The 19,586-nt window shown below is 42.5% G+C and overlaps 1 protein-coding gene across 3 annotated transcripts in view; it reads left to right on the top strand.

The window, feature by feature from the left end:
* Positions 1-19,586, top strand: part of ank2b (ankyrin 2b, neuronal) — an 88,371-nt gene that overhangs the window by 57,976 nt on the left and 10,809 nt on the right. For 2 of the 3 annotated variants that reach the window (XM_034130885.1, XM_034130886.1), the window contains exon 1: positions 10,836-19,560. In XM_034130885.1, coding sequence (XP_033986776.1) covers positions 10,852-19,560 — 8,709 coding nt within the window. In that variant the 5' untranslated portion in view covers positions 10,836-10,851. Of the gene's footprint in view, positions 1-1,631; positions 6,240-6,762; positions 6,841-7,485; positions 7,618-7,759; positions 7,910-7,994; positions 8,185-8,804; positions 8,866-10,835; positions 19,561-19,586 lie in introns of those variants that run through there. The other variant, XM_034130884.1, reaches the window with a different exon arrangement.

The following is a 19,586-nucleotide window of genomic DNA, read 5'->3' as shown; positions in this document are numbered from 1 at the left end:
CAGCTGCTGATACGGCGTTCCCCATCCTAGTAATGTCTTTGTCCCACTGCAGCCTGCATATGTCCCAGCGTTGGACTAGCACTTCTGGCTATGCAAATTCCAAACATTAGTTGCTCACGCAACTCTGAAACTCCATGCTAGTGAGATTAGGGGCCGGAATAATAGTATTCCTCCAGTTGTAGTCCTGTAGCGTAATGATAAAGCAAAAAGTAGTTCACCTCCTGACCCACCCTGAATCCTCCCCCTTCTACTTTCCTACCATTGTTTATCTAGTAATGAGAAAATGACTCAAACAGAAACATGAAAGAATAATATTCTGAAAAGCATTTCATAAAAAATCATTCGAGATAGCCCATATTATTCATAAAACGTACTGAATATACATGGATGATATGTTACTAATGAAATGTTCATGTATATGTTTTCAGGAAAATGTGTATGATACTAAAACTGTATGTTGTACGGTAGCAGTAGTCGTGTATATGGAACAAGAACTCACCACATTACTGAATGCAGACATACTAATAAGCAGCTCTTGAACATGAACAACTAATATTCTCTAATTGCAGATTTCATTAATACACTTACATTTCCACTCACTCCATTCACCCTTCACCAAGACCTTTCCAGCATCCCTTCCCTTTGCTTTGCCTGGAAATAACTTGCCTTACATAACTGTGTATGTGTGTGTGCTTGTATGGCTGTAATATTACATGTAGTATCATTCTTGATATTGAATGTTAATGTCTTCTGTTGTGGCTGAGCTGATTTTTTTAATGTTACAGCATAACACAATATCACGCATTTTTTTTCTTTCTGTTTTTATTAAGGTATATTTGAAATATTTAGTTAAACATAAGGCTGAGAGAAGGGCAAATGGAATTTAAGTGCCCCATCCTCCAAGATGCCTCTTACCAGTATACCACAGATCCTTGTTTCTCTTTAGTTTCTGTGAAAGTAAATTATCTCTTATATTATTATTTTTCTAGAATGAAAAGCAAGGCGAATCATCATATTGTGTATCACTTGCTCTCTTTTGTTAAGACACTACCCAGCCATTTAAGTTGTTTTCAAGCCATTTCCCTGTTATTACATTGACACCTGTCATGCATCCAAGCAATCTTGAGATGTCCTTTGTGTTTCTTTGTTTCATTTGCTGTGCTTTTTTTCCATTGTAATCATTGGTTTCTTGGTTTACCTGGTTTCTCTCATCGTATCTTTGAGTTGTTTTCTATTGGTGTGTGTGTGTGTGTGTGTGTGTGTGTGTGTGTGTGTGTGTGTGTGTGTGTGTGTGTGTGTGTGTGTGTGTGTGTGTGTGTGTGTGTGTGTGTGTGTGTGTGTGTGTGTGTGTGTGTGTGTGTGTGTGTGTGTGTGTGTGTGAATGTATTAAGTGTATAAGCAAGTTATTTCCTGATCATATCCTTATTTAGCCTTTGCTTTACCACAATTCCCCAGAGACATATTCAAGTATAAGCCACATTCCTCTTATACCCTGATGTAGAATCCTTTGTGAATTTGTTGTCCTATGATCCCTGTTCCAATCTTGTCCTGACCACATTCTCCGATGTCTGTCCCCTTTCATTTGAATTTTTATTTCTTTACTCCTTACTTGTTCTTCTTCCATATGGAAGATGAAGAGACGCCAACATCAGCCCTGAAATCAGAGCTGATTCGAGAACCCGACCTTCTATCCGACGTGTCAGAGATGAAACAAGATTTGATCAAAATGACTGCCATCTTGACTGCAGACACCACAGAGAAATCCCCTTCCTTAGGAAGGTGTGGTGTAGAGAAAGGGACTGAGGATGTTTCTGGAGAGCCATTAGAAATAATGGAGAAGGACTTAGAGAAAGTCAAAGAGGACCTAGAGAAAGTCAGTGAGATACTCAGGAGTGGAACCTATAAGGGTGAGGCAGCTGAAGAGACAGCAAAAGCAGCTAGAATGGCAGAGGAGTGGGTTCTCCTATCAGAGAGTGAGATAAAGGAGGCCATAAAGATGGCAGCCTTGGAAACTCAAGAGCCTATCTTACGTGAAAGTAGAGCCAACCGAGGGGCTCCCAGACCAAAAGCAATAAAGGACAGTGGTGACCTGAAAGAATACCTCCTGGATGGATCAGTGGGCTCCAAAATAAAAGTCAAAAAAGAGCCAGCTGTCCAAGAAAGATCCACTGAAGTTGTCTCAAGCAAAAGTGCAAAACCAACTACTCCAACCAAAGGGCAGGACAAAACAGCTGCTGGTGATGTTAAGAAGCCAGTCAGGAGGAAGGGCAAAGATCAGGGGCAGGCAGAGGAATCCACAGAGGCAGGTGCTCTTCTAAGTGTGCCAACAGCTCCTGCCCCGGCATCACCTGTCTCTCCAGTGATTGAAGAAACACCCATTGGGTCAATAAAGGATAAGGTCAAAGCCTTACAACAGAAAGTAGAAGCAGAGCAAAAGAGTAAAAAGGTCACTGCGAGCAAGTCTTCACAATTGCCTGTCGCGCGCAAGCCTTCTCCAAAAGCCAAAGAAAGCCCTAAATTGAAACAGGGCCCCCCTAAATCCCCCAAAACGGAGTCTGAAAAACTTGAGGAGACAATGTCAGTCAAAGAGCTGATGCAAGCATTCCAAACAGGGCAGGACCCCTCAAAGAGAAAGTCTGGGCTATTTGAGCTCAAAACATCCACAATGTCAAGATCAGAGGAATCCACCAAATCAGATACCATCCAGTCAAAATCCATGACCAAAGCAATAAGTTCATGTGTCTCTCAAGAACGAGAATTATCTTTGGATTCCAAACCTCGCAAGAAACAGACCCCTCAGCAAGACAAAGAGATGGAACCTAAGTCAGTTCATTCAGATCTAACTGAAACTACAGACTTTGGAAATGGTGGCCTTGACGATAGCTCTGACAGCTCAAAACATGAGGCTGTGGCAGACTCCCTAAGTGCCAGTTCTGGAGATGGAACCCCTCATCTGAGCTCTGAGGACAGTTTGAAACATGAGGGTCTTGCCACTCCAGACACTAGCCCAGATAGTCTTTCTCCCAAAAGTGGACAGCAGACCTCCACATCTTCAGCAGTAACTGCTACGACATTCAAGTCAGAAAGCAAAGACACAGAGAAGCCTGGCGACTCTGGTGTAGAGACCACTGGTGACCATCTGTCTACAGAATTGACTCTCCCTGTTGCTTCCAAAGACGCTGCAGATGATCACGCTAAAAGTGAGTCCTTTTCTGTTAAAAGCAGCGATTCTAAGCCACCTAAACCTCAAAAACGTACAAAGAGAATTTCAGAGACTGTAGAAACGTTTCTTAGTGATGACGAGAGCCCTGATCATCAGCTAACATTACCTTTAGTTGGTTATCCAGCCTCTAGATCCTCTTCACAGCGTCATGACAGCTTAGAGTTGCCTTTAAAACAAGACTCAGATGCTCTTAGTCCATTTGCCGATGACTCCTTAACAATAAGCCACAGAGACTCTCTAGATGATAGTCCTCTCATGGAAGAAAACTCCTCCCATAAGTCCCCAGATTCTATTGAACCTAGCCCGACCAAGGAGTCACCCCCTCATGACTCTTTAGAGAGTAGCCCTGTAGAGCGAAAAAGCCACCCATCTTTCCCATCATCTCTAGGTCCGCCTAGTAACTCTTCTAGACATCTAGATCCCTCCAAAGCTACAGAATTCCCCCAAGATGCTTTGCGTGGTAGGCTGCTTCGAGACCAAGAGGCTAGTGCTGACGATGAATGTTGTGAGCAGACATCTCAGAGGACAAGTTCCGGTAAGAGTCCCCTCTCCCCTGATACTCCTAGTTCTGAAGAGGTAAGTTATGAGGTAAACCCCAAACCCCCTGAACATACATCCCTCTCTGTTCCATCCAAATCTGCTGTCATCCCTGAAGACCCAGAAGAAGAGGATACATCAGAAAGCTATGAACCTATGAGAAAAATCACCCCAGAGGATGAGATGTTTAAGATGGCAGCCAAAATAAAAACATTTGATGAAATGGAACAGGACGCAAGGAGCAAAATGAACTCTAGAAAAGATTTGGTTTCCTCAGCATGTGCCAAAACAGGGGATGACAGCTATGAAACAATAGAGCACACAAGTGAGAAGCTTTCGCAAAGTGAATGTGGGTTTGGAAAACCCGCAGAAGATTCAAAGATAGCTATTTTTGCTGATCCCCATATTAAAGTACAACCTCCCTCTCCTTTCTCAGCAGGTTTGCATGATGGATCCCACAACAAAGAGGTCATGAAAACAAGAACAACAGCCACTGTCATTTCAGAGGGACCTCCCTCTGTCTCAGACCAGCTTCATTCAGAAATACAACTGGACACTGCACAGGAACACATGGCTTCACCATCTGCAAAAGCTGATACAGACAGTATTTCCAAAAAGGCCTCTGCCACACCACATGTTGAAAACAGGACTGATGAGCAAAAGGAAGAGTGCTTAAGGAAGTCAAAAGACAACAGCGAAGATGATACGCTTGGTCAAGAGTTAGGGGTTTCTAAGCCACAGACTGGTACGCTAAAACATGTCAAAAATGTAACAGATGAAGTGAAAGGAGATCAAAAAGAGCAGCCAGGAGTGCCAGAGGCTGGTGCCTCCGGTGAAGCTAAGGACATGTTTATACAGGAGGTCTGTGTATATGATGACACAGAGGATGATGAAACACTAGAACCTCCCAGAACTGAGTCAAAAGGAGTCACTGCAAGGGTAGAAACGGACTCATGGTCTGCCATGCGGGAGGATGATGATACCTTTGCAGCTCGCGTCAAGGAGGAGGAACAGAAAATACTGAATCTGGTAGTGGACCGTCAGTCTCTGCAAGCAACTCCAGACACAACACCTGGTAGGACACCAACAGAAGAGAGCACTCCTACCAGTGAGCCAAACCCTTTTCTTTTTCAAGAAGGGAAGCTTTTTGAAATGACCCGAAGTGGCGCTATTGACATGACAAAGAGGAGCTATGAGGAAGAAGGAGGTGGTTTTGCCTTTTTCCAGATAGGTGATCAGCCTTTAGATGAGCCTCTCGTAGAAGAGGCCAGGCAGGACAGTATGAGATCAGCAGCAGAAGATGAAGTTGGCCTCAATCTAACACTAGAGGTTAAGAGTGAAGAGACTAAGACATCAAAAGAGGAAAGTGATTCTCAGCTTCAGTCCCCACCTGAGGCTGATCAGCCAGCCTCTAAAGCCGATCCCACCACATCTCAAATCCCTGAAACGAGCCTTTCTGCTTCATCCAAAACTGCAAAGAAAGATCAGACATCACCTGAAGGTCTAGAGACTAAAACAGACACAAATGTGAATGAAGGATACTTAGATTTAGGAAAACAGTCCACTGACCAAATGATAACAACTGCAGAAACAACAGTCACTAGATCAGTTTACTCTGAGCAGGGCCAAGAGTCTTCTGATTCCTCTCCAGAAGAAGCACAGTCAGTGATAGAAGCACCCACACCAACAGACAAAACCAAACAAGTTGCTTCCAGTGGTGTTAAAAAGATTCCAGTCAAAACACCATCTAAGTCTACTTCTCAAGGTCGGGGTAAATCCACAACTCCCTCTCCACCTCAAGCAACCTCCTCTTCAACCACTCTTAATAAAGAGGCCTCCTTCATTTCTGAACCTAAATCTAGAATTCCCATTAAGTCTAGCCCTCCCAAGCCTGATTCTCCTGCCAAGACTGCTCTATCTACCCACAACAAAAAGCTTAAGGTCCCTGTGAAAAAGGATTCAAGGAGAAAATCTGAGACAGATGCAGGTCCCTCTTTGGATATCAAAACCAAGACACCATCTTTCAAAGCCAAGAGCTTCTGTGAGGCGGAGTCTACCACACCATCTGCCAAGAAAGAACAAGGTCGCCCATTGAGTGCTGATTTAGCTAAATCTAAAGGTTTCCAGTCCAGATTGCCAGTCCGAGGCAAAAGGGGTCAATCAACTCATTCATCAACACCCATGAAAGAGAAAAGTGAGCAACAAAAACAGTCCATTGATTTCTCTGAGGAGATAAGCGATGAGGCAGCCAAACTGGTGGCAAGGTTGGCACAGGCAGAGACAGAGAAAGAACAAGAGGCTGCAGCTGCCAACTCAGATGATGAGAGCAGTCTCATTGATCCATCACTCATAGAGAGAGATACTTTCCCTGAGATGCAGTTCCCTCCCTCAGGAGACGTCTTTCCCATTAGACCACTGTGGGATGACCCTGCTGAGACACAGATGCAGCGAATCCCAGATGATAAAGTCCAAAGTCAAGGTATCCCCCGAGCTTAAGGGGCTATTCTCTATCTTTTGTGCGTCACTAGTGAATTGTAGCTGTTAAGGTGCTGCCTCTCTGTTTCTTGTAGTTCAGTCCTATTGTAGTTGAAGAAGTCATGTGTTGTGTGAACTGTGTTTGTGTTGGAAATGATGTTTCTCTTTCCCTCTATGTGTGCTGAATATCTCAAGATTGACTTAAAGGCTTTTTGGAACTTGTGAAAACAACTTAGTGGCTAGAAAACTATGAAACATTAAAGAGTATATACTTATGTAAAAAAATGAAATACAATTACTTTTCTAATGGTTAATGTATTGTTCTTAATCATAGTGTCACTACAAGGTCTTTCACAACCATTTGATACAGGCTTGTTGTGTAGTTGTTCAAGGCACACCACTCTTTAATATGTCCTAATGAATTAACCAAACTGTTAGTATAACAAAAACAGGAAAGCCAATGAATATTTGTATTCAGATACTATTTGTAAATGTTCATTTGGTATAACTTGCAGTGGTGTTTACAGTAGATCCACAGGATGAAGAAGAGAGAAAAGAGCAACGGTTGGCCATTATAGCCGACCACCTGGGCTTCAGCTGGACTGGTGAGTCACACCTTAGTAGCAAAGACATCCAACTTACATTAAAGGGGACCTATCATGCAAAATGCACTTTTGTACGTCTTTTATACATGAATATGTGTCCCCGGTGTTCCAGGGAACTCACCAAGTGTCAGAAAACACAACCCTCTCTATTTTCCTCCATACCCAAATCTCTAAAAAAGGGGCTGCAACGGATCTGATAAAAACTGATCCAGATTTGAACACTGTCCTGACGTCAGGACAGTGGCGCTACGGCTATTGGGCCAACTCCACCAATATGGAGAAGACAGCCACGGCCATTGCCGTTCGAAAGCGCTGGAGACACTGTAGTACATATGCCAGGCCAGTAGATGGTGCTGTTCTCACAGAATCAGCCCTTGCAAAAACAGAGCTAACATTTTTCAAATTGAGCGAAATGAGGCATGGCTAAAATGCATGATCTGTTTGGTATTTTGAAAAAAAAAAAGTATAAATATGCCTTATATAGGTATGGTCCTACACTATATTATTCAAATATAGCATGATAGGTCCACTTTAAATAAACATTATTAGTACAATTTTGGTCGGCTTTCAATTAAAATAGTTGTAATCTTTTAAATGTATCCTTTCACCATCTTAATCATTACAATGTTTTTTATTTCTCAACAGAATTGGCTCGGGAACTGGACTTCAGTGAGGAGAGGATCAACCTGATAAGAGTTGAAAACCCTAACTCACTGCAAGATCAAAGCCATGCCCTTTTGAACCTCTGGGCAGAAAGAGAAGGACAACATTCCACAGGTTAGAGATAAGTAGGGAACATAGTTTTCATAAGTATTGCTCTGAAACACAAGTGAAGTAGAATCTCTCATTTCATTTGGAAAAAATATACTTTTTCAAATTTGAAAGTGGAACTTTTTAACTTAGTTTTTTGTTTTAACAGAAACAGCACTGATCAAAAGATTGACTAAGATCAATCGAATGGACATTGTTCACCTCATCGAAACCAAGATACTCAAGTCCACTGAGGACGACACATCATCACATACCTATGCAGAAATAGAGCGGACCATAGCATTGGATCATAGTGAAGGTACACAAGTCAATGTCAGTTTGAAGCAGAATAATGATTAGTTGATATATCTATGTAGAAAGTTCTTATTGATTTCCTTTTTCAGGTTTCTCTGCCCTTCATGAGGACATTGACAGCCCCAGGCCCGGCAGGCGTACAGAGGCTTCACGTAGGAGTCCAGGCTCGGGACAAGAGGTACCCATGGTGACAGCAGAGGACCTGTCCTCCAGTTTGTCATCACTACACGAAAAAAAGGCCCATAAAGAAAAACTACAAAAAGAGATGGAGACATCATAGTAAGTTACCTAAAAAGTTTAATTCATGTGACCTGTTCATTCATCTAATCATTATTAGGCTTTGGCATTGTTTGGATTTTATTGACATTTTTATGAAAATGTGAGATGTTATCATTCCCCCGGTCTCCTCTGATGTGACTGCAACCTGCCTGTGTGACACAGTGTCTAACCACATGTGTCCAACACATGTCTTGCAATATATCTGACAGGTGCCCAATTGCTTCACTGTTTGTAAAAGTATAGAAATAATCATTTCATTTAAAAATCGACTTTCTATACCCTGTTCACAAACAGTAAACTGTTCCCAATCTGTCTCACAGCCCCGGGGGACTGAGTCAGGGATCTCAACTCTTATTAATCCTTCCAAAACAAAATGTGTTGCTTTGCGCAGCACCATCCCGTCCAGAGAGAGCGCCAATGTACATGTTAAGGAACCGATAAGCAGAACCCAAATAATTAGTTTTTCTTTGGATAACCAGTACTGGGCAATTGATATAGGTTCTTCCTCAGAACCGAGTTTCAGTTCCCAACCCTAGTCATTACTTACCAGGGTTATTTCTGATTTGTCTTCACTTTCAAATGAATAAATTGAAATGAATTGTTGTTTTGTTTTATCACAGCTCATCACAAAGAGTATATGAAGAATTGACAGATACCGTACACACAGGCAGTTTGAAACAAGTAAGTCCTTTCTTCACATTGTACCGCACAACTCCATACAACCTCCGATCCCATGTGATAGACCCTGTGTACAAAGGGGGACCCAAGTTAGGTGCCCAGATTACCCCATCCCCTCACCTATCTATTGAACCCTGTGATGATGAGGGTGCTGCTGCATATGAAGGGGCAGAGGGGGGAGACGAGTGGAGCTTGGAGTGTCTACAAACCACCCATTCTGAAAACGATGATCATCTTTTGTCAACTTTGCCCTGGCGAGAGTCTTCCAATATTTCTCGAACAGGTGTATGCGAGAGCCCACTGTTGTCTGTGACCGATTTTGGAGATAGCTTGAATGAGTGCGATCAAGCTGAGCAAGACTTCAAGGAATTGTCCATTGAGCTAAAAGGAACCGATGAGGTGTCTGGAAAGATTTGCTCTACACTACAACCTGCAAGTCCTTCTGGTTCAAGTCCTTCTGGTTCTGCTGATGCAACAAGACACATGGATGAAGTTTCACATCGACTCTATAAAGTCTTATATGGATATGATGTTGAATTGACAGGTTCCAATAGTAAGGATGTGTCGGTGGTGCCTATGGATGCATCGCGAGAAGACATACTTCAGGTTCCAGTCAGGGAAGATGCAGTTGATGGAGCAGCTGGACACACACACACTGATCTAGATTTGTCAAAAGTCTTGCCTGATATTTATAATTCCCAAGTTTTAAGTGACCTTAATGAAAAGTCTCTTCATTGCACAAATCAAACCGACACTGCCACTCACACACTAGCATCTCCCTCTGATGACAGTTGTACCATCACAAGTTTAATATCTCAAAAACAGGAACAATTAAGCTCAGCTTGCTTCATTCAGGTGTCACATGACTCAACTTTGGTTCATTCGGAAGATAATGCAATGTCAGTTATAACAAGAGCTGAGTATAGTTTTGAGAAAACACTGTCATTCGGAAAGAGTGAAAATGAGGTTGTTGTTACTGTAGAGACTACACCTGATATCAAAGCTACCAGGTATAGGTCCTGTTTACCAGAATCAACATCTGACACCTCGAGTGAACGTCCTCATGATGGATCATCTTCACCGGAATGTGTGACTGATGAGGAAATGGAGCTGCATTTTCTTGCACCTGATTCTCATAAACCTCCGTTTAGGCCCTTGTCTCCACTACCACCTCCTGTGTTTCCATGGGAAACTGATGATGGTAGGGTTGCAGAAGCCCAGGGGCAATTCATGCTGAGTCCGCAAGGAGACACTTTTATGCTATTAACATCAAAAGCAGAGGAAAGGCCGTTAACACCAATGGTTTCCAACAAAAGACCATTTGGAAGGCAATTATCAGGAGGCAGTGATTACAGCGGTGAGAGATCAATCCCACCACCATCAATAACTTTCGATATAGACGACAGAGCATCGTCACCTAGGTCTGCCATTTTAGAGACAATGCCGTGTTTCTTTGCATCTTCTGAATCCAGTGACTGCATCACAGTTCAAGTCTCAGGGTCTTTTAAAACCTGTCAATATAGATCATCATCCCCTGAGTCATTGTCGTCAGATTTGGAATTTGAATTTGCACGTGTTTCATCAAATCCTCTTGAAGGCAGGCCCTCATCCCCAGAATCTTGGACATCTGTAAATGAATATAAAGCACCGTCACCTGATTCACCTGTCCCTGAATGCAGTCATGACTGGCCTGACTCAGCTATTGCAATGATAGGGGAGAGATCCTCTTCACCTCAATCAGTATACTCGGATGTAGAATATGGCTCCATTTCTCTAGCATCGGCTAATTATGAAGATCGAGCTTCACCCCCTGGACATAAATCAAACTTACCTGAACCATTATTATCTGATACAGAGAATAAACCACCAACACCAGTGGAATCCGTTTTTGAGGATGATGATGATGATGATGGTGATTGGGTTGTTATATGTGCATTTGATATTGATAAAAGAGCACTTTCACCAGATTCAGTGCCTGAATACAGACCGATGTCTCCTCAGTCAGCAATGTTAGATATTAGGGCATCCTCTCCAGAAACCTTAAGTGATTGTCTGTCCATAGATTCTCCCATACCACAATATACACCATCTTTGCATCATGCTGTTACTATTGTTGATCATTCATCATCACCAGAATCTGTGTTTTCAGACACAGAGTACGAGGCCCTACCATTGCTTTCATTTTTTGAAAATAGGCCATTATCTCCTGACTCAAGTTGTTCTGTCAATGATTATGGGTCATATTCTGTGTCTGACCTACCTCTTGAGAAAGACATAACGCTTGAAACGACACATGCTGAAATTGTTGTAGAAGAGGCTTGTATTGAAAAGTCAAAATCTCAGGAAAGATACTCAACCTTTATTATGTCAAAACCTGAAGAAATTCCCATTAAACATAAAGAAATGAAAACTTCCAAGATAAAATCAGTTGTATCTGATTGCAGTCAGTCACAACAAAACACTTTTACACCAAAAGCTGAAGTTGAGCCTTTGTCAGGTATTGAAACAGAAACATCTCAAGAGTTGTGTGATACAGGATACTCAAAGAACAATCCCGTAACTGGGATGACAAAACCTGGAAGAAAGAAAAAATCTAAGAAATCAGTCAAAGCTCATGAACCTGTGCAAAATGTTACAAAATATCAGGAAGAATCATCAGAGAGTTTGGTTACATATGAAGAGATACAAGGCTCTGTTAGATCCCGGTCACCCGTTTTGTCTCCAGAAACAGCATCTGATGATCTAGCATCCTCATTAGCATTTACTACTAAAGTTCCAGAAGTTCAGCAATTACCTGGAGTCTCTTTGGTTTCTGAACCTCAGCATGATATACCTTTATCCTTAGCAGAAGATGCAGTGCCAGTCCACAGTTTAACATACGAAGCAGAACTTTGGAAGCTCATCTCTCAAATTCGTGACCCACAGTATGTAGGAGATACCTACATGAATAAAATCGGAGTGGTTCAGTTTGCTAAAACAAAAACTGAATCTTATCAGTCAAAGTTAGATGCAAAAGTTAAAGCTTTACCATCCGAATATTACCAAAGACGACTGTCTCAGGATTCTGAAGCAGAATATAGACCCATGTCACCACAATCCCTGTTGGTGCTGGATACACTTCGACCAGACTCCTCTAATTCAAGAATATCTGTAGCTAGTCAGGAAGCCTTAATGCCTGATTCCCCAGTTCCTCAGTACTTTGTTTCTCTCTCTGGACCTTCTCAAGTTCATCACAGATCAGATTCAACAGAGTCAGTATTGTCAGATCTGGATCTGGAGACTGATGTAAATATTTCATTTCTTTTTGAGAACAGACCAGCATCTCCTGATTCAGTTACATCTGTAAACATGTACAGGGCACTATCGCCTGAGTCACCTGTTCCTGACTTTAGAATTGGTTTACGAGAATCAGTTGTAATTGCTAGATTGGATCGATCTTCATCTCTTGAATCAACCACCTCTGATCTGGAAACTGTGTCTCCGCTATTATTAACAGAGGACAGCCGCTCTTCCCCATGTTCCGTCGATGAAAACGGGCCACTTTCAACTGAGTCACCAATTCCTGTGTTTGGACAGGCTTTATATGAAGTTGTTGCTCAGGCAACACTGTCAAGGTCCTCCTCACCTGTTTCAGTTTGTTCAAATGTGGAGTATGGGGCTATGTCTCTGTCACAACTGTCCTCTGAATGTAGACCCTCCTCACCTGACTCAGTCGTTTCTGGATTTGACTGTGACTCACCGATACCAGAATTTACTGCAGGGCTGACTGAATCAGAATCAGTTATTACTCCTCGATCGCCTTCGCCTGAGTCATTGGTTTCTGATGTTGAATATGCACAAAGAAGTGTAGACATAGATATTAGCGAGCAGAGAGCTGACTCACCTGAATCACAAGTATTGGACACCACAGAGAGACCATTGGATGGTAGTCTTCAAACCTTACCACTTAAGGCAATAAGGGTACCAGTATATAGACTTGTTTATGATGCTGATCTTTGGAAGCTTATTTCTCAAATACATGATCCTCATTATGTTGGGGAGACATTTTGCAGTAAAACGGGTGTTTTTGAATATGCTGGAACAAGAATTGAGTATGTTCCGGATAATTCAGCTGTGACACATGGAGAGATTGAGGGTTGTATGACGTTGAAAACTACAGATTCATCTGATGCAGATGTTCAACAAGCAATGCAAACCAAGCAAGAGAGCCCAGCGTTAGAGTGCAGCCCTTTATCCCCTGGGTCTCTAATAACTGAAACAGGTGATTCCACTATTGAAGAAAAATGGTCAGCTGAGGATGATTCAACGTTAAGATCAAACCAGCTGATAAGTCAACTAAGAGACCCTCATTACATAGGAGACACTTTGGTAAGCAAAGTTGAAGCGTTTGAATATGAGAATATGAAAAAAGAGACAGGAAAGCCAATGTCACCTGACCCTGAGTCAGAATATACATCCCCGGGCCCAACGTTATCTAGTGTTTCAAGATGTGATTTGCAGGAGCCAGGAATCTCTGTGGAAGAGTATAGACCTGACACTAAAGATAATAAAGATTTGTCAGACTCATTAGAACTAGAGGTTGAGGAGAAACCAATGTCACCTGATTCTGAATCAGAGTTTAGGCCTTTCTCACCTGCATCACTAATGTTCATTTCAAATATCAGATCACCCTCTTCTGAATCATCTGGCTCTCTGAATGAATTTACAGCTCTTTCACCCGACTCACCTATTCCAGACTTTAGACAGGTACTTCAAGAGTCCCCAAACACATTCACGCATTATAGATCCTCTTCACTGGAATCAGTGCTGTGGGATTTTGAAGAGGAAAATGAGTCATCTTTCCCAATGGTCACAGAATGTCGATCTTCTCCTGATTCCTTTGTTTCTCTGAGTAAGTACAGAAGACTTTCTCCTGACTCTCCTATACCTGACTTCAGACAGGCTTTGCTAGAAACACATACTGAGTTGAATGCTTTCAGTCCATTCTCACCTGAATCAGTGGTGAACTCAGAAAGAGAATTTAGTCCTTTGATTCAACGAATGTTTGATTTTGAGGAAAGAGCAGAATCCCCTCAATCCGGGGGGTCTGACGCTGATCTTAGATGTCTGTCTCCTGATTCTCCAGTACCCCAGTACACTGTGGGTGCACCAACTATGTTGGGAGCAAGATACGAATCCACATCACCTGGTTCAGTATTTTCAGATGAGGATTTAGAGACTGATTTGTGTATCCCTTGGCTTTTTGAGGACAGAGCAGCATCTCCTGGTTCAGCCACATCCCATTATAAACGTAGACCTCTTTCACCAGACTCACCCATTCCTGACTTTTCACAAACACTGCCAGAGCCATCTTTGTCCCATATGTGTTCAAGGTCTTCTTCACCTGACTCAGTGTTGTCTGATTTTGATGAGGACATTGAGATATCTTTCCCAATGGCCATAGAAGACAGATCTTCTCCTGAGTCTTTAGCATCTTTGAGTAAATACACAAGACTTTCTCCTGACTCTCCTGTACCTGACTTCAGAAAGGCTTTGCCAGAGACATATTCTGAGTTTAATGCTTACAGGTCATTGTCACCGGAGTCAGAGGCTGCAGAAACAGAACATACTCCTTTGATTCCACAGATGTTTGATTTAGAGCAAAGAGCAGAATCTCCTCAATCCGGGGTGTCGGACGCTGATCTTAGATTTTTGTCTCCTGATTCTCCAGTACCCCAGTACATTATGAGTGGACCTACTATGTTAGGAGTAAGATACGGATCCACATCACCTGGTTCAGTATTTTCTGAGGAGGATTTGGAGAATGATTTGTGCATCCCTTGGCTTTTTGAGGACAGAGCATCGTCTCCTGGTTCAGCTGCACCCAAAGAGGAATGTAGACCTCTTTCATCAGACTCACCCATACCTGATTTTACACATGCACTACAAGAGACGTCCATATCACATATGTGTTCAAGGTGTTCTTCACCTGACTCAGTGCTGTCTCATTTTGATGAGGACATTGAGATATCTTTCCCAATGGCCATAGAAGACAGATCTTCTCCTGAGTCTTTAGCATCTTTGAGTAAATACACCAGACTTTCTCCTGACTCTCCTGTACCTGACTTCAGAAAGGCTTTGCCAGAGACATATTCTGAGTGTAATGCTTACAGGTCATTGTCACCTTGGTCATTATATTCAGATGAGGATTTAGAGACTGATTTGTGTATCCCTTGGCTTTTTGAGGACAGAGCATCATCTCCTGGTTCAGCCACATCCCATTATGAACTTAGACCTCTTTCACCAGACTCACCCATTCCTGACTTTTCACAAACACTGCCAGAGTCCATATCACAAATGTGTTCATGGTCTTCTTCACCTGAGTCAGAGTTCTCTGATTTTGATGAGGACATTGAGATATCTTTCCCAATGGCCATAGAAGACCGATCCTCTCCGGAGTCCTTAGAGTCTCTGAGTAAATATAGAAGACTTTCTCCTGACTCTCCTGTACCTGACTTCAGAAAGGCTTTGCCAGAGACATATTCTGAGTGTAATGCTTACAGGTCATTGTCACCGGAGTCAGAGGCTGCAGAAACAGAACATACTCCTTTGATTCCACAGATGTTTGATTTAGAGCAAAGAGCAGAATCTCCTCAATCCGGGGTGTCGGACGCTGATCTTAGATTTTTGTCTCCTGATTCTCCAGTACCCCAGTACATTATGAGTGGACCTACTATGTTAGGAGTAAGATACGGATCCACATCACCTGGTTCAGTATTTTCTGAGGAGGATTTGGAGAATGATTTGTGCATCCCTTGGCTTTTTGAGGACAGAGCATCGTCTCCTGGTTCAGCTGCACCCAAAGAGGAATTTAGACCTCTTTCACCAGACTCACCCATACCTGATTTTACACATGCACTACAAGAGACGTCCATATCACATATGTGTTCAAGGTGTTCTTCACCTGACTCAGTGCTGTCTCATTTTGATGACGACATTGAGATATCTTTCCCAATGGCCATAGAAGACAGATCTTCTCCTGAGTCTTTAGCATCTTTGAGTAAATACACCAGACTTTCTCCTGACTCTCCTGTACCTGACTTCAGAAAGGCTTTGCCAGAGACATATTCTGAGTGTAATGCTTACAGGTCATTGTCACCTTGGTCATTATATTCAGATGAGGATTTAGAGACTGATTTGTGTATCCCTTGGCTTTTTGAGGACAGAGCAGCATCTCCTGGTTCAGCCACATCCCATTATGAACTTAGACCTCTTTCACCAGACTCACCCATTCCTGACTTTTCACAAACACTGCCAGAGCCATCTTTGTCCCATATGTGTTCAAGGTCTTCTTCACCTGACTCAGTGTTGTCTGATTTTGATGAGGACATTGAGATATCTTTCCCAATGGCCATAGAAGACAGATCTTCTCCTGAGTCTTTAGCATCTTTGAGTAAATACACAAGACTTTCTCCTGACTCTCCTGTACCTGACTTCAGAAAGGCTTTGCCAGAGACATATTCTGAGTGTAATGCTTACAGGTCATTGTCACCGGAGTCAGAGGCTGCAGAAACAGAACATACTCCTTTGATTCCACAGATGTTTGATTTAGAGCAAAGAGCAGAATCTCCTCAATCCGGGGTGTCGGACGCTGATCTTAGATTTTTGTCTCCTGATTCTCCAGTACCCCAGTACATTATGAGTGGACCTACTATGTTAGGAGTAAGATACGGATCCACATCACCTGGTTCAGTATTTTCTGAGGAGGATTTGGAGAATGATTTGTGTATCCCTTGGCTTTTTGAGGACAGAGCATCGTCTCCTGGTTCAGCTGCACCCAAAGAGGAATTTAGACCTCTTTCACCAGACTCACCCATACCTGATTTTACACATGCACTACAAGAGACGTCCATATCACATATGTGTTCAAGGTGTTCTTCACCTGACTCAGTGCTGTCTCATTTTGATGAGGACATTGAGATATCTTTCCCAATGGCCATAGAAGACAGATCTTCTCCTGAGTCTTTAGCATCTTTGAGTAAATACACCAGACTTTCTCCTGACTCTCCTGTACCTGACTTCAGAAAGGCTTTGCCAGAGACATATTCTGAGTGTAATGCTTACAGGTCATTGTCACCTTGGTCATTATATTCAGATGAGGATTTAGAGACTGATTTGTGTATCCCTTGGCTTTTTGAGGACAGAGCATCATCTCCTGGTCCAGCCACATCCCATTATGAACTTAGACCTCTTTCACCAGACTCACCCATTCCTGACTTTTCACAAACACTGCCAGAGTCCATATCACAAATGTGTTCAAGGTCTTCTTCACCTCATTCTGTTTTGTCAGATTTGGAAATAGAACTAACATTCCAGCATTTCTTGGAAAGCAGACCTTCATCTCCTGAATCTCAAGAATCAATCAGACTTTCACCTGATTCACCTTTACCTGACTTTATGCAACCAATGTTTGGATTACATGAACATGTTTGTGGACATGGGTCATCATCACCAGAGTCAATGTGTTCAGAAATAGAACACATTTGTATAAGCCTAGGATCACTAGTTTATGACAATAGACTATCTTCACCTGGCTCAGGGGCATCTGGAGATGAATACCAGGCCCTCTCATCAGACTCTCCCTTACCTGAGTACAGACCAGCAATGTGTGAACGTGTTATTGTGAATGTTGGCTATAGATCATCCTCCCCTGAATCCACTGAATCTGAAATTGAGTATGCGTTGAGTGAGTTGTTGATGCCCATCAATTATAGTGTAGAGGATAGGCCAGATTCTCCTGAATCACTAGGATCAGAAGTACAAGATGATGAATTAAAACCCCTATCATCTGATTCGCCAATACCTGACTTGAAAAAGACATTTGAAAATAATATGATGACTGTGAGAGACATATCAACCACTGTATTTGTAGGTTCAGATGATTTGTCACACATTTGTACAGTAGTGAGGTCTGCATCCCCAGAGACTTTTGAATCAGATAAGGGAGATCCTGTTTTATCAACAACAATGGCACCTTTGTCCCCTGAGAATTCGGCCACTCTGACTTGTGATGCAGAACTGTGGAAGCTGATTTCTCAAGTGCATGATCCTCAGTATGTGGGAAAAACGTTTAGCCGTGAAACAGGGTTTATGCAATGTATTGGCAGCACGATAGAAAATGAAAGGAGTGTTCCAGATGGTGACCAAGATAATACATTAGAAGGTAAAAATGAGCATGACGTCACAGTAAATGCTTCAGAGGGGACACATATATGTACTTCCCCAGCCACAGCTGGCTTTCTTTGCACTTCAAGTGCACAGGTCATATCAGAAATATCTCTTTCACAATCTGACAAACGTGTTTCAGAGTCACCTCCACCAGTGATAGAACACATTTGGTCTTCAGGAGCAGCTCCATACAGACAGACAAAGTACACATTTGAAAAGCCTTCCCCCGAGGTACATACAGAGTCTGATGATCATTGGGTGGTTAAATCTGTATCTGACTCAGACGATGATGATCTACGTGATTCACCAGAATCCTTGATAGACTACAGACCCATATCCCCCGATTCAGTCATGGTGATGGAATCGAGACCATCATCACCAGAATCTGTATCATCAGTCAATGAGTTTAGACGCCTCTTACCAGATTCCCCGATACCTGAATTTACAACGTTTTTGCCAGAATATGTAACGTTCCTCAGATCAGCATCATCTTCACCTGAAACGTTAGCATCAGATATAGATTATGCGCAATTTGAAAATATGGAATATCAGTTGGAAGAATGCAGGCCATCATCTCCAGGGTATTCACTCTTAGAGGAGGAAGATGAGAGAGAACGGCCATTGTCGTCTCAGTCTCTGCCTGAATACAGGCCCATGTCACTTGAATCAGCTATGCAAATGGATCAAAGAGCATCATCTCCTGAATCGATGCCTGAGTTTAATGAGAACAGATCCCTTTCTCCAGACTCCCCCATTCCCCAGTTCACTGTGCCATTGGAGTACATTATTACACATAGGTCATCGTCACCTGACTCCACGGGTTCAGATTCAGAGTGTGAGCTAATGGTCTCGTTTTCAAGAGATGCTGAGACAGACAGACCATCCTCACGTGAATCCATGTCATCGCCCAATGAGTTCAGTCGACTAATCCCAGACTCACCGGTACCTGATTTTATGAGAATATTGTCTTCTTATTTTATTGACGCTACCCTTGTTGATAGATCTTCCTCACCAGTGTCTTTTTCGTCAGACTCTGAGTTTGTTGCTTTACCTATTGATTGTTGGATTGATGATGGCCCAAGGCCACTGAGCCCTCAAACTGTTGACTCAGAAGACGAATTAGCTTTTTGCTGTGAGGATACTGAACCTTTGAGTCATGTGACATTACCCAGTCAGTCTTTATCATTACCTAACAAAGGCCCATCGGCTGAGTTATTATCACTACTTCCAATCAGTGAGAACAAATCGAAGGAAGAAAATATCAATCCTGACTCGCAAAAAATGACTGGACCAGAGGTTTCGTCAAAAGAAGGGATACAGCGTGAATCAGAAGCTGAAAGTATCTCAACTTCAGGAACCGCGGTTTGTGAGGAAGACTTCCAAAAGGACTTTTCTGTGAAACCATCGCCAGTTCAAGATCCACAAAGAGAGGGAAAGAAGATCCAACTCATCCATGCTGGAGAACTAAAGAAGACGACAGGCTCACAAAGGGTAAGACTGAGAGCATGACAATCACG

The sequence above is a fragment of the Trematomus bernacchii genome, unplaced genomic scaffold (genome assembly GCF_902827165.1).
Source record: "Trematomus bernacchii unplaced genomic scaffold, fTreBer1.1, whole genome shotgun sequence".
NCBI classification, from domain to species: domain Eukaryota; kingdom Metazoa; phylum Chordata; class Actinopteri; order Perciformes; family Nototheniidae; genus Trematomus; species Trematomus bernacchii.
Note: the sequence above shows the minus strand (reverse complement) of the source record. Positions and strands in the feature narration are given on the sequence as shown.